Here is a 16428-nt window from a genome sequence, read left to right as displayed (position 1 = left end):
CCTGAACGGTGAGTTTATTGCCCTGTGAGTACCAACCGTACTGTGAATGTCTTCTTGTCTTGTAATAAAGCCCAACATTATGATTAATTTCTGTCTTTTTGCATTTGTTTTGATCACAGTCCTGAGACTATATTCAAATATATAAATCTTAATGCATTTGCACCAACCACTAGACATTAGAAAAGCGCTAAATTATGATGGCACATAAAATTGGTCTGTGCTTGCTGTGTGTTTCGGGACAGGGTAAATACACACTCACTTCACCACCATCTGTGTTAGACACATTATTTATTAGTTAAAAGCACAAAAATGCTGCTATACATTACATTTGCACAGAGAGAACAGACAAGAATCATTACCTCTTAAACTGATCTTTTTTGCAATATTAACACATACTTAACCATATTCAACGTAATATTAGACTGCATGACACAAGTAAAACCCCACAGATTAACACCGTTTTCTCTCTTTTTAAACTTTAGTAAATTCCTCATTTGCTAGCTCTGATGTGTCTAAGTGAGGCACGACAGTTGACGCACACACATACATAAATAAAGGCATAAAGCTGCTGTAGAATGGGTTTATTTACCTAGCGAGTCAGTCTTCGATGGATGAGATGGCTTCACTCTTTGGCACGCACTCAGTTATCAGGAGAAAAATTCTTACTCCATTCAACACCATGAGTCAGACTCTGAGACAGTGGTGGCTTTGGCTACATGTGAATGGCATTAGTGGCAGTAGTGCGGTGTGCCCCATTTGCTTGGGCCTTGGGCTCGAGCCCACCTGGACGCACAGCTCAGGGCAGTGGTGCAGCTGATACAAAGGGGGACCATGCCGATCCCCTACAATTACAGTGTTGATTAAGGAACATTTTTTTTGTGCTTAGTCTGGAAATGGTGGTAGTAAGATTGTCATATGTAAGGTGCACATACTACTAGTCTCTCACACCCACACACACGCACACACACACACACACACACACTCACACAAACACACACACACTCAGATGCATGGTCTCACACAGGCACAGAAGCATACAGGTGAATGCATAGACTCAGGCACACATACTGTCCAGCAAAGCACCCATTCTCACACAAATTAAATGATCTGTGTATATGTGTAATATATGCATGCTTATATGCATATACATGAATATATAAGCACACATATATTCTGTATACAGAATATATAAATATATGTGTATCTGCATATAGTTTAACATACACAACGAACAAGGGTGACCATATCAGTTCTAATGGCAGCTAATAACAATTACCACAGAATAACAAATCCCTAACTAAAATCTAAAACTAGGGACTTAGAGTACAAATACAGAACCCATCTAAAACATCAGGATTGTTCAGGAAAAAAACGGATACAAAGGCAACATTGCTAAAAGTGGCACTGACTAGGACGGCTGACTTAAGACAAATAGTTGCAATAGGGCACAGGGAAAGACGTGCACAGTCACTGGTCACATGACAGGATCCTACAGGTCTATGTACAAGACGTCCCTCCCACCCCTGACCCCATTGGAATGACACCCCCAGTCGGCTGCACCGCAGTGGAAAGGAATCAACAGTAGACATCTTCATGGTGTAGATGTGGTTATGTGGCCAGTGGGAGTCTGAATTGGGAGTCTGAAGGATCAGAAACATAAGAGATCATCACCTGTGTCTATACACAGTACCCACAACACACACACACACACACACATTTATTTATTTTTGCATTTTCAAAACCACTGATCTTGGAGTGTATCCCTGGAAGGCAGTGATAAGTACCAATTCATTGTAGACCAATGGACTCATAACAGGACAATTGTATTTAATCTAATAGAAGAGCTACTGAAGTTCAGAATGCCTGTCTATTAACTGAAAGTGCCTCCATACAGCATCAGAACTGGATTATGTAATAATCAAATCCAATTTAAGGAAATCCTGCTCTGTTTGATGTTTTATCCTGCTGTTTCTATGCTTTTTCATGAGTGGCTTCTTTAGTCAATGCTATCCTGGCACCTACCAAAAGATTACTAAATAAATAAAATTCATCCCTTCAGTTCTCCCTGAAGACATTGTGGCTGATCTGTGTACAGATGTTGAATGTAGATGTTTGTCCATTCCTCTAATTCTTTCTAACACTACAGACAGACAGGCTAAAAATGCTGGAAATATTATACACAATATTTCATGTGTGTATCAGAATGAAAAAACATGTTCATGAAATATTGATAACATTATAATACCTTAAATCCTATAAATTACCAGTGAAATGCAGATTTCTTATATACATATTCTTAGATATTCAAGTTTTATCTTATTATATTTATCTTATCCCCAGAGGTATTTAAACTCACCTTGAGAATATTAGTTTTCTGTCTTAGGCGTCTCCTTGGCTGCTTTTATGGAAGAAATACATACACAAATGTGTAACTGAATGTGTCTATGAGATCTTCATTAATATCTGACACCCAGATTTATCTAAGCATTTTTTCTCACCCTTAGAGACGATAAGATTTTCAGCTTGTGCCTCCTCATCCCCAGGAGCCCTGAAAAAAAGGAAACATTTTAATCGTTGATGATATTTCCTACATGGCCCACCATATGGCCCAGGGTTGTTTTAAGTGGTTAACACACTCGCCAATGAACCAGAAGACCCAGGTTCAAATCCCACGCACTACCATTGTGTCCCAGAGCAATACACTTGCTCCAGGGGGACTGTCCCTGTCACTACTGTATAAGGGTGTCTGATGTTGTAAATGTAAATGTAAATGTAGACACCTCTCACAAAAAGATAGTAGAGGCATATCTTACCGTGGCTTCTGATTGAAGCTACAGCGGCATCTCCGACCTGAGAAAGAAATACAAATACAAACCAGTCCAAATCAAAATGAACAAACATAATAAAAAAACATAGGCCATTTCAACATATTGTGGGCCAATTGTTTTATGCTTACTGAGGATGAGGAGGACGCCCAGAGCGAAGAGCACAACTGCAAACACCAGCCCTCCAATCCTCAGGCTCTCATAATCTAAAACCAGAAATAATTCAATGACTACTGAAAACTGATCAGATATTTGTAAAGTTGCAATTTGTATAAATTACTATGCTTCCTCAAAATAGTGCTTATAAAACTGACACTGCAAATGTAACAGTTTTTACCGTAGTCAAATGGATCAGCCTTCTTCTCCTTCCCATCTGCTTGGCACAAAAAAAAATGCTATGCACAACTGACACTGAGGTCATTAAAAAACTCAACATTTTTAAAAAGTGTTTTTCGTTTGTTTTTAGCTTCACATTAAACATATGCATATTTTAATGCATATTATTCAACAGGGGATCTACTTACCTTGAACACTGGCATCAGGAGTTGCTAGAAAAAGAGATTAAAATTAGTCTCGCCCGTACATTACATTTTTAATTCTAAATAACACTCTTATGAAACGTGAGTGTTAACTACAGACCATTAGACGCCCAATACTACAAGGTAGTACAATTGTTGGAGTTTCTCTTACCTTCATTCAATTTGTAACCATACATTAAATATACTGTAGCTATTGTCCAAGATAAAGTTCAAAGACATACATTATGTGTAGTGTTCTAATAATAAGCCATAAAAAAAAAATTATGAGTGTAGTGAAGTCCAAAACTTGAAAAACTATATTGTTGACCACCAGGTGAATGTGAGACTTCCCCAGGGAGAGAGGAACAGGTGGCCTGTGCTGATTTACCACAATGTGACTGATGCTGCTGCCATCTTACAGGCTGAATAATTTGGTTAGGAGAATGCTAGGACCAGAATGTTCTGGAAGGAATGAGAGATTTCTTGAGAGATTTGAGACACACTCGTACATAAGAGCTTGTGCCCTGCAGGCCACACTAAGATCATTTGTACTTGGTTGCTGCCGCCATTGCTTCATGTGTAAAATACAAATGAGAAACTTTGACCTTTAATCAGTAGTAAATCCTGCATTCATCTATTGACAATGAACTATATTCTTAAATATCCCAGGTATTTGATACTGTGAATGATTATATTTTAAATCTTCCACTGATTGCCAATTCCACTGATAGTGAGGTTATGGGTGAGCACAAGTGGGAACTAAATTGCATTGCCCACATTTCCTTTAATTTATGCTGTAATGCTGCTCTCACTGAGATGCTGAGAGCTTCTGCTGGCTGACTTCCCATTCCCAATCATTTCCCATTAAATTGTTGTTTCTGCTCGACTCATTGCTTTCAGCATTGTTTCTAACAAACCCTAAAGTTAGTCTTAAGTATCATCTCTGTTTGAAGTATTGCATAATGTCCATTCTTTAAGTCATAATTTATATTAAAACCATCTTGCTCACTAAAGATTTAATTCATATACATCATTCAGCCATTACATAGATTTTCTCATTATAGTGGCATTTGACTTATTGTCCATTTTGTCCTTGAAGTTGATGTGAAGTAATGTGATGTACTGCAAGGAAGGTAAACCGGTGACTCGGGTATAGGGTCATGGATTGCTAAAGATAATTTATGTGTTTTGCTACTGCAAGGTGGGCTGATCCAATATAAGAGCTACTGTACCAAAATATGTGTAAACAAGTTAATGTCACATGACTTTGGTACCGGGTGACATGTTTTTGATTTGATCAGTGTTCTGATTGCCGGCCGGGGCTCAGTCATTCTGTCACAGGGCTGTATGACGATCGCTAGATGACGATTTGGTTCCACTGCAAGCCACTCGTCCGCAGGGCACTGGCCAACCACTGTCATCTCCACCAATTGGCTCTACCGCCCCACCAACCTAGGGGAACCCATGCAGCTCGGACTGACCTCCCTGACTGCCACTGAAAGGGAATGACATCATTGAGAGGGGCTCTATGCCTACTGCACCACCCCCTCACACCAATGAGCCATCTGTCCCGTCCGTCCGGGAAAATGAACCCCTCAGCTGATCAGTGTGGCAAGGAAGGTGGGGTCCCGAGTCACAGTACCCATCACATCACCGTCCTGTCTCACTCTGCCTGCTGTTTTGGAGTGGACACCCAAACCCAAAGCCACCCAAGCCCACCCAGCCGCCTTCGTGGACTCCGGAGCAGTGGGTAGCTTCATGGACTCCTATGCACAACAACCCCCACATACCCCTTGAAGGTCTCCACAGCCCGGTAACCATCACCTCCGTGGATGGCCAGCTGGTGGCGTGTCCGGCCACATCACTCTCCACACCATCCCCCCGCGTCTCCGAATGGACGCCCACAGTGAAACCCTCATCTTCCTCATTGTCCCCATCGTCACCACTCCTGTTTTGCTGGGCTTTCCCTGGCTAGTGTTGGAGTGGGGCCCTTGCTGCCACCGTCGGTGTCTCGAACCTCAAGCACCACCTTCAGCATCCTTGCCCTCATCGGAACCACCTGCAGTCTCTCCCCTGGCCGCACTAGTGTTTGTCTAACTTTTCCACTCCCTGTTTCCAAGTCCCCCAATCGCTAAATATTAATCCTGCATGTTTTTTTACTAATCTGCACCTGGGTTTTCCTCCTTTTTGTGTCATGACAAAATGCTTCCTCCTATGTATGACTCACATGCAATTTTTTCTTATGTTTTTCTTATCCTTGGGGCCAAATTATACTATGAACACTATGAACATACTATGAAGTTCCTCTTCACTGAGTTGTAAAGGAAAGGGTTCTTCTTCAAAGAATTCTTTTCTTCTCTCTGTCTCCTTGAATTACATGCAATTAGTGGACAACTATTATTACATCTGCAAAATTCAAAACCATTGACTCACCCTACCTGTTCTGTGTAATGGCTATAAAAAAAGACAATGAAACAGTGAGGTAGGCAGAGGGAGGGAAATGAAAAAGGAATCAAAATACATGTAAGACTTACAATGTAACTAAATATGTGAATAAAAGTATATGAATAAAAGGCAACAAAATAAAAAGATTAGAACACACCTGGGAGGAAATGAAAAAGAGACTGAATGGGAAGGTGAGAACACATTCATCAAGGAGAAAAGAAGACATAATGTCTTGGATGACAGATTAGTATTGCAGCTGGATAATAAAAATAATGGAAGAGGGAAATACCTATTGATTACAAACAGCACAGATGGTAGAAAGCCATTAGACTGTCATCAAGACCAACGTGTAGAACTCTCAAGACTCTCATCTGCAGGGATAAGGCTCAGGTCATTTAATAAGCTCTGGATGTGTATGCATACGTGTGTTTGTGTGGTGGGCGGGTCCCTCTGGTGACGCAAGGCAGAGACAAAGACTCAAAAAGAGGTCAAAGGGCCCAAGCACGTTCTGTATACATATGATAAACATCAATCTCCCTTGAAAACAGGAACTCTCCCTCAGCTGATCTCAGATCAGGGGCAGCTGTAGCATTCAGAACAAGCCCAAAGTCACCTGAGAACAGCCTTGCCATGACCTTCCAGTGCATACTTTCTCCCAGTTCCAGCAGACAAGGACTGTAAGGGGATGGGAGGGGGATACGTACCAGCCACATAGGCCAGGAGCGAAAGGAACAGCAGAACAGTTTCCATGGCAACTGCAAAAAGATAGAAGGACACAGAGAAAGGGAGAGGCATCTCTGTTAGTGGGCTACATGTTTATCACTTCACAAAAATGCACGTCAAATGTAGACCAAGTATACATTAGCAACAGAGATATTAATATCCAACTATATATAAATAATCAGATTTTATGGAGGCATAATCTGGAGTAACTTTTGACATATGCAGTGGCCTACTTTCCCATATGCACATAAACACAAACACACATGCGCCTAATGCAGTTGCTCACAACTGTTTTAGAACCCTGTTGCTTATGGGTGTTTAAGGGAGTTGGAATCTGTGCAGAGGGACCAAAGTCTGAATAACACAAAACCCACAACTAACACATGTATCAGAAAAATTGAGGTCAAATAATAAATTAACAGTATAACAGGTCATATACTGATGATTATATGGCTCAGTGACAGAGTTTTACATGCTCATCATATTGCCCTAGAGAAGCAACCTGAATAGTGGTGGTTTAAACACGGCTCTGTGGCAAATCGCATTTGGATCTAACAAGCCACGAACAATATTACTTTCTTCATTGTCACACAAGTGTGTGAAATAAAAAAAGAAAGAGAAACAATGTCCAAGCTTTAATATGCTATAATAAGCAATAATCATAAAAAAAATAAAAAATTCTTTAGTATTTAAAAAATCATACAACTAGTGTTTTTGGCCCATTTGACTAAGCATTCTTACATGCAGGAAACACAGGTGGCTTTTTAATACAAAAATGATTATTATTATGATTTCCACAATGTTTGGTGAAGACACAGATGATCAGGCCAGTCACAAGGGCCAACACCTGCTGCAGGCTCCCTTGGAATAGAGTTATTCTTCAAGTAACGGGGTTGTATGCCTTACCTTTCATGACTTTTCAGTCAATTCACTTTGAAATATAGACCCACCACATATACACACAATAATATGGTTAGAAGAGTGCTTGAAGCAGAATATTCTCGAAGGGATCCAACCTTGTATTCTTGAGAGAGTTGAGACACACTCACACGTAAGGACTTATGCCCTGCAGGCCACAGCCATTTGTACTTGGCTGCTGCAGTCATTGCCTCACATGAAAAAATCAGTTGTAGAGAACTTCATCCATGTGAGGTGCAGTATACAATTTCAATCACATTCTATCACCATCCAAATACAAATAAGAAACTTTAATCTTTAATCAGTAGTTAATCCTGCATTCATCCACTCACAATGAACTATAGTAAATTATCCCAGGTATTTAATACTAGAAATGATTATATTGTTAATCTTCCACTGATTGCCAAAATCCACTGATAGTGAGGTTATGGGTGGGCACAAGTGGTGACAAAATGTCATTGCCCACATTTCTTTTCATTTATGCTGTAATGCTGCTCTCACTGAGATGCTGAGAGCTTCTGCTGGCTGACGTCCCATTCCCAATCATTTCCCATTAAATTGTTGTTTCTGCTCGACTCGTTGCTTTCAGCATTGTTTCTAACAACAGAGTTTTTCTAACAAAAATTGTTAGTCTTAAGCATCATCTCTGTTTGAAGTATTGCATAATGTTAACCCTAACCCTAATTAACATGAAAACCACATTTATCAGCAATGTTTGAATTAATATATACCATTCAGTCATTAAATTACGGCAGGTGAAGTCAATAACATTGGTTTTCTTGTTGTAGTGGCATCTGGCAGACCATGGGATTTATTATGCTGCAAGTGTCACTGTCCATTTTGTCCTTGAAGTTGATGTGGACCTATTAAAAGAGCTGCAAGGAAGGTAAACTGGTGACTCAGGTACAGGGTCATGGATTTGCTGAGGATTAGGGCTGAAAGATTTTAAGAAAATATCGAATCATGATTTTTTCACAAATATCATGATGGCAATTAAATTTTTGATTATTCACTATACTATGTGTATAAAAAAACTGTAATTGTACATTGAAATATGAACTGCACTATACCGTGCTGTATCTAGCATACCATGAGTAGAGAGCATGCATCTTTGCTTACGCTTTATTGGCCGTGGCTTTACATGGGACCTATACAGGGAGTGCAGAATTATTAGGCAAGTTGTATTTTTTAAGGAATAATTTTATTATTGAACAACAACCATGTTCTCAATGAACCCAAAAAACTCATTAATATCAAAGCTGAATGTTTTTGGAAGTAGTTTTTAGTTTGTTTTTATTTTTAGCTATTTTAGGGGGGTATCTGTGTGTGCAGGTGACTATTACTGTGCATAATTATTAGGCAACTTAACAAAAAACAAATATATACCCATTTCAATTATTTATTTTTACCAGTGAAACCAATATAACATCTCCACATTCACAAATATACATTTCTGACATTCAAAAACAAAACAAAAACAAATCAGCGACCAATATAGCCACCTTTCTTTGCAAGGACACTCAAAAGCCTGCCATCCATGGATTCTGTCAGTGTTTTGATCTGTTCACCATCAACATTGCGTGCAGCAGCAACCACAGCCTCCCAGACACTGTTCAGAGAGGTGTACTGTTTTTCCCTCCTTGTAAATCTCACATTTGATGATGGACCACAGGTTCTCAATTCAGATCAGGTGAACAAGGAGGCCATGTCATTAGTTTTTCTTCTTTTATACCCTTTCTTGCCAGCCACGCTGTGGAGTACTTGGACGCGTGTGATGGAGCATTGTCCTGCATGAAAATCATGTTTTTCTTGAAGGATGCAGACTTCTTCCTGTACCACTGCTTGAAGAAGGTGTTTTCCAGAAACTGGCAGTAGGACTGGGAGTTGAGCTTGACTCCATCCTCAACCCGAAAAGGCCCCACAAGCTCATCTTTGATGATACCAGCCCAAACCAGTACTCCACCTCCACCTTGCTGGCGTCTGAGTTGGACTGGAGCTCTCTGCAGTTTACTAATCCATCCATCTGGCCCATCAAGACTCACTCCATAAAACCTTAGAAAAATCTGTCTTGAGCTATTTCTTGGCCCAGTCTTGACGTTTCAGCTTGTGTGTCTTGTTCAGTGGTGGTCGTCTTTCAGCCTTTCTTACCTTGGCCATGTCTCTGAGTATTGCACACCTTGTGCTTTTGGGCACTCCAGTGATGTTGCAGCTCTGAAATATGGCCAAACTGGTGGCAAGTAGCATCTTGGCAGCTGCACGCTTGACTTTTCTCAGTTCATGGGCAGTTATTTTGTGCCTTGGTTTTTCCACACGCTTCTTGCGACCCTGTTGACTATTTTGAATGAAACGCTTGATTGTTCGATGATCACGCTTCAGAAGCTTTGCCATTTTAAGAGTGCTGAATCCCTCTGCAAGATATCTCACTATTTTTGACTTTTCTGAGCCTGTCAAGTCCTTCTTTTGACCCATTTTGCCAAAGGAAAGGAAGTTGCCTAATAATTATGCACACCTGATATAGGGTGTTGATGTCATTAGACCACACCCCTTCGCATTACAGAGATGCACATCACCTAATATGCTTAATTGGTAGTAGGCTTTCGAGCCTATACAGCTTGGAGTAAGACAACATGCATGAAGAGGATGATGTGGACAAAATACTCATTTGCCTAATAATTCTGTACTCCCTGTATGTGTCACACAGGCACATCAGTGCAACATGATTTGTGGAGGAAAGGGGGTGGCGTGTGTGCCCTGGCGTGTGTGCCCTGGCGTGTGTGCCCTGGCAGGACGAAGTTGAACTTTGACCGTTGAACGTCATGACGCATTTTCGAGCGACCAATAAAAACTTTACATCGGTCTGCAGCTTCGAAAAACACACACAAAGTGGGAATGCATGAAAAGCTGATCTTATCAGTCTCGGTGTGTCCGGAGATCTACACGAGAAAACTTTACCGGGACTTTAGAAAACTGTGCCTATTTTTGCGCTGATATCTACGACATTTTTTGGTGCATTAAGCACCACTCACTGCTTTGTGAGCTGAAATGCAAACAAAGAGGAGGGAACTTTGTTTTACTGCCTAAACTTAGTTTACTCTGCTGCACGCCCCTTCGGATGGACAGAGCATCATCTGCCAACCCGACCCCTTATGCACACACCCTATCCAGTGGAAACTAGGTAACCCAAGGACAGCTTGGGCCAGTAAGAAAATAAACCCCATCCAAACTTGGAATGGAATGGGGCTGACTGACAATGTGTCTTTTTGGACTCATAAAATTATAACTGCACAAGGTGTTTTTGCAAGAACAGGTTAAGGTGTGTGATACAGATTTCCTGGAATAGAATTGGCATACATATACATGCTTTAAATTGTTTATATTATATAGTGTTTATTTAACAGTTGCCTAAATTACATAATTACTAATTTTTCTGCAATTTATATGTTTTTTTTTAATAGATGTGATGATCAGTGACACAATAAACAGTTTTGATTTTATGACATTTAGGTCACTTGTAAGGAGGTCTATTAACACAAAAGAAAATAATTATTTGCTGATAAAATGGATAGGGCTTGGGGTCACATGGGGTCGTGCTTCACATCTAGTCAGTCAGAGAGTGCGAATTTAAAAAAAACAGATGGATGGTGGACACAGAGAACAAACTAAAACATTGTGGGTTATTTTGAGATACAACAGGATGCAATTTTTCAGCAAAATTGGAGGATTACCAGTAAAAAAATGGAGGAATGCACTCTGCACAGTGCAGTAATGGTGACTACTTACTGGTACTCAATGAGCAGACAGAACATGTAGAGAGGTTTGTGCAATCACACAGTTACTTTTGAGTATGCTCCTTGCATGTACTTTTTATTTGTTTGTAAGTTTTGAAATTTATTTGAATCTCATTTTCATAATATTAATAATGACCTATTTTTAGGATTCCCACTTGTTCACGTAGATGATTTCCCTTCCCATAATTCAATGCCAGACAGTACAACGTGCATAATTTTACATATTTATTACATCTTTATTGTTGAGCCAAAGGAAATGCCCAGTCACGTTTTCTTTAGGCTGGAACTTCAAAGATCTACTATGACTGCATAAGTGATGAGTTTGCATTGAGATGCTTGTTACTGTTGAAGACATTCCACATAACTGTCTTTCGCAAAAGCAAACAAGTTCAAGATTCTGAATATATGAACCAATTAAGTGGGTTTCTGCTTTCCACCATTCCCTCTACGTTCTATTGTCCGCAAAAAAAGGAATATAGAGCTCAGTACCTTCCCCTGTGGTTCTGATTCGTCCTGTCAACACCTATGAGGGTGTAAAACATGACCAGCATGATAAGCCTCTGAACACCCCTCCAGACAGCGGTGGTCCACACACCCACAAATAAATCAATAAGACTCACCACACTGACAAAATGAAAACCGTTCTGTCAATGAACTTACAATGCTACGAACATCTCTTCTCTGGAATTAACGCCTGGCCTGGCAGACGTCCTGTATCTGGCAGGCTACCGTGAAGGGCTGGTACTATAAATTGGCTCCACTTTGAGATGAGCGAAGGCAGGAGGGAAAAAAAAAACACGACCTTGACTGGCTACCGAACACAAGTGAGACATGAAATCTGCCAACTTAGCCACAGGCTTCCATCACCAAAACTATTTCAGTTTCACCCTGTACAGTCTTGCCTTCCACAGTAGCCCCCCTCCATTGTCTCTTTCACCCCGTCTCAGTCAGAATAAGTGGGTTGCGTTCTGTGGATCCCTCCCAGTGCCTGGAGACCCCGGTCACAGGACAGTCTGAAAGCTGGTGTGGATGGTACATTTAGTGAAAGACTTAACAAGAGCATAGTAAACAACAGTAAACGAAAGGGGAGCCTAAAACAGTAAAGAACAACCTCCAGGTGAGGTCTGGACTGCATGGCAAGAGACGTGGGTGGGAGGAAGCATGGGAGCTTAGGCAAGGAAGTAAATTCGAATGATAATTAGAGACACATGAGGATAATCAAGGTTAGAACAAAGACACAGAGATACGGCCACCGGGGGGCCAAAGGGTTCCAGGTGGCTACCGCTAAAGTGCTCCTCAGGTTGCTTAGGGGTACAATGAGTCACTGAATTTAAAGATATTAATTATCCGATTTGTTCACTAAAGTTTTGTAATTGATTGATTGTAATTGTTGTAATGCAAAAGTAAAAAAAATGGAACAGTGACAAAATACAGACTATTAAAACCCATTTCTGCTACTGTGAAGCAAATACAAGAGCCAGCGTGCTAATCTTATTCATTTCAACTTTAACCTAAGATTTAAATCCCTTCAGTTACCAATTATGACTGACATTTAGTTTCACTGGTCGTTATTATGGTTCAGTTCTTGTGAGATGAAGCCAGAGTTCTCATTTTTTAACTCACTAGGTTGAGGAACAGTTCTAGTCTATTCATAGATCCAGACTATTAACCATGCATTTATACCTTTCATTGGTGTTTATATCAATACAAACGTGGTACGTTTACTGAAAACCCCACGGTTCTCACTGCTTGATTTGCTGAACTCCTTCCAACCTCACACCTTTATTTATTCAGCCCAGATAAGAGAAGTGATCTTTTCCATTAATAGATGATTCACCACTGGAACATTAATGAATGACAGAATATCTACAAGGGGCAACCAGCATATAGGGTCTGCATTACATATTTTAAGACCATCGATGTAAAGTCAAATTTTGACCTTTCAATCACAGGTAACTAAATCCTGGCACTTCCTCAAGTCATCTAATGGAGAATGAACAAAAAAAAAGCTGTGAGCCACAGGAGAAAATCCAGTAGTTGAATCGTCCTTTCCTACAGTCACATGAATGGAATCAGATTCTGGAAGCACGTTTGACTGGGAAGCCTTGCGGCTCCAGCGTGCCAATGGCATTTTGTCGGACGCGTCTCTTGATGTTGTCTTGACGGGTCTTCAGCATGTTGATGAAGACGCTGCTACCCAAAGGTGTTAATGGATTACGCTGGCATTCACCAGTGACAGCAGGCGCCATTGCCGTGTTTCCTTTCCCACCTCTTAATTAAAACCTGTCTGCCACCCCTTTTGGGTTTACTAATGTTTGACATGTGACCTGTTTGAGCACCAGTAACTGCACGAGACACACTACTGACACAGATCTTTTCTACTTGTCCCATTTGCATACGTATACTGTTTTAATAGGGTAGCATATATAGCCATCGGCACGCTACACTGTGTCTATATAAGATGGGAGGCAGAAGACAAGGGTCTCTTGTTCGACCAGGCAGGGAGTCAGAATCGATAGAGATTATTAATAAGTGAGAGATTATTAATAAATATCTATTTTGACAAGATTGTAAACAGGAAAAAAGGAGGAAGTTTGTCTTTATTTGAATCACAGCTGAAAATATTGACCATTTTATTAACAAACCCTTTACTCCTTATTAGAGTGAATAATCCTTATTATTAGTAACACTATTTAAGGGGAAAAAATGAAAAGGGGACATGTATCTGTGAGTGGCAAATATAGAAACAGCTTCATTTATTTCTTGTCATAAGAGGAAGAAGGTCTAATATTGTTCAATAGTTTAGGGCAATAGTTTTTGCTGATAGCTTGAAATAATGTAGTCAATCCCACACCTGCTAATGCACTAAATACTGTACAAATGTACATTTGCCGTGTTTTATTGCTTCAGCTCTGATAAAAAAAATTTAAAGGGTTTTCTAATAATCAAAGAAGTGACAGAGTCAATTAATGAACGCATCATTCCACTGGATGTCAAGACTAATAGTTGCTGACAAAGTTCTTCTCTACATGTATGCAGACATTCAATCATTAGCAGCCAACACGACTGCACGGCCGCATGCCATCGTGACAGGAGCGTCACGGGCTTCAGGTGTCATATTGGAAGGCTGGAGCTTTGCTCCGGTCGTGCTAGAGCTCGCATTAGACATGAAGCAGCGGCGTCGGTCTGTCTGTCCTGTGCACTGATGAATGAGAATTGGATGGATGCGTATTTCAATGCACAATGTGTATATGTGTGTGTGTGTGTGTGTGTGTGTGTGGGTTGGACGGGTTTTTTAGAGACCCACACTAGGAATGACAAAAAGAAAAGCACACTCACTCAAAAAATATCACCCCTTACCTTAATTAACAACTAAAACATGGCGTAAACTTCGTGTCTGGACGTGGATTCTTTTTAAAGAGTCATTTGCAGATCTCAAACTTTCCACATACATTTCTTTTTTTTTTTTTGGACATGAAACCTAAAGTGATATCTTGCACGTTTTATTATGGAAATGTGGTTTTAGGACCCTACACATCCTCACAGCTATACCATAAGACGGTGTAACCATGACAACAAAGCATCCGGCGGCGCGCTGATAGACGTGACCCTCCCCGCGGTGCTGGAACGTCGCCATGGCAACCGCTTCCGTCAAGCCATCACTGCTGGAGGTACGAAGACGCAGCGAATAAGTGTACATTCGTCGAAGGTGTCCGTGTAATGCGGGGAGAGGCGAGAACGCGAAGAATCGCTTAACGTCCCCGTCCCAATTTTCTGCTCTTGTTCGAGAAACGATCGCGTCAGACTCGACTCCACGCGGGGCCGCCAGATCTCGCGATACCGTGTTGGGTGTGTCGTTCACGTGCGCGTCGTGGTTTAATCGACTCGTTAGAGATGCGAGACGAGCGCGCCGGAGAGCAATTGCCCCGCAGACGAACTACCGAGCATCTCCGCATCAGGAAATGACTTCCTTTTCACGGTAAAAAAAAAGAAAATAGAAAACACGACTCATCGGTACACTAAACATGAAAATAGATAGAATAGGATTAAAAAAAAACGCGGATTCGAGCCGCTTTCCCTCCATCCGACAGGTGCACGCCCCTCGACGTGGGATGAAGTCGCCTTATAGAAGGCTCCTCCACCCCACCATGTCCATGCGTCACATGTATGGCGTGCTCGTGTGTTATTTGGCACAACGTGCTTTGTGAATTGTAATAAATAGATATTTTTTTTTACACGGACTTGCGACTATGTGCCAGACCCTAAACCACGAGTAGGTTGGGGACACACCCTCGATCCTCGGAAATGACAGCGTTACACAAGAGCACACGGTGCCCATCTGACGCGCTCTGCGCGCAAACGCCAACAAGTGATATTCCAGAAATAACACAAAAACACAAACGGAAACTTTTGGGGGCAAATTTTATTCCGCAAACAAAAATACTATAAAACCAACCACGTTACGAAAAAAAAAAACAACAAAAACGTCAGAGCATCCCGTCTTCTCCAAAATGCTCCAAACGCGCACCAGCCTAACCGGGTTTATCTTGACGTGAAACCACGAGTGTGCAACAGCCCCAAAATGTCATTAAAACACACACATTTGAACACACACACACAAACACACACACGCACTGCACGGTCCTACCTTGGCTTCCTATTGACGGATTGATGGCGCGGAAAAAGGCGACACTTTCCTCTCCAGCCAACACAGACGCGCGACAGACGAGCCCCCTTCCCAGAAGACGCTGTTCCTATTAATAACCGCCCTCTCTCTGCTCATGAGCGATCCACGCCCGTGGTCCCTCGGCGGCGGTTTTAATGGGTTTTTTTTTCTTTATCTTATTTTCACCGATGACCCCCCCCCCTCCCTGTTTACACGCAGGTCAAAGTGGAGGCAGGAGCGCGCCGATCTCCATCAACTCTCCTCCTCCTCCTCCACCTCCTCCTCTTCCACTTTCTGAGCTCGGCACGCCGCTGACCGCCCTTAAAAAGTCGGACCGCCACGCCACGCCACGCCCACCTCCCGGTCTCGGGTGGAGTAAACAGCATCGGCCACACCCCAGTCCTACAGGTAGTCCGTACGATGAGGCTGTATGTGCATCATTTGACAGATAAAGGTATAAAACCAGGGAAGAGAGAGACATAGTCAAAATTGATGCATGAGCAAAAAAAAATGTAATAAAAAATAATAATAATACAGTTGGTAAC

At 41.4% G+C, this 16428-nt stretch overlaps 1 protein-coding gene across 2 annotated transcripts; it reads right to left on the bottom strand.

Annotated features, from left to right (window-relative positions):
• Positions 1-271: 271 nt before the first annotated feature.
• On the bottom strand, positions 272-16186 carry fxyd6 (FXYD domain containing ion transport regulator 6). Of its 2 annotated transcripts, none has more exons than XM_028962346.1 (9): positions 15866-16186; positions 6493-6543; positions 3350-3373; positions 3163-3198; positions 2957-3031; positions 2814-2850; positions 2499-2548; positions 2357-2398; positions 272-1640 (listed from the first exon to the last, which is right to left on the bottom strand). In XM_028962346.1, exons 2-8 carry the CDS (start codon positions 6536-6538, stop codon positions 2367-2369), a joined length of 300 nt encoding a protein of 99 aa, XP_028818179.1. In that variant the 5' UTR covers positions 6539-6543; positions 15866-16186; the 3' UTR covers positions 272-1640; positions 2357-2366. The 2 variants fall into 2 exon arrangements, with proteins under 2 accessions (XP_028818179.1, XP_028818180.1); XM_028962347.1 differs by having other exon boundaries at positions 2357-2395; positions 15866-16185.
• Between the last annotated feature and the right edge of the window lie 242 nt (positions 16187-16428).

The sequence above is a fragment of the Denticeps clupeoides genome, chromosome 19, assembly GCF_900700375.1.
Source record: "Denticeps clupeoides chromosome 19, fDenClu1.1, whole genome shotgun sequence".
Lineage (NCBI taxonomy): Eukaryota > Metazoa > Chordata > Actinopteri > Clupeiformes > Denticipitidae > Denticeps > Denticeps clupeoides.
Note: the sequence above shows the minus strand (reverse complement) of the source record. Positions and strands in the feature narration are given on the sequence as shown.

Coding starts and splice junctions, on each gene's coding strand:
- fxyd6 (XM_028962346.1), bottom strand. CDS start 6,538: ATGGAAACTGTTCTGCTGTTCCTTTCGCTCCTGGCCTATGTGGCTG. Junction 3,032..3,162: donor GGCTGATCCATTTGACTACG/GTAAAAACTGTT, acceptor TTCTGGTTTTAG/ATTATGAGAGCCTGAGGATT. Junction 2,399..2,498: donor AAATCTTATCGTCTCTAAGG/GTGAGAAAAAAT, acceptor CTTCCATAAAAG/CAGCCAAGGAGACGCCTAAG.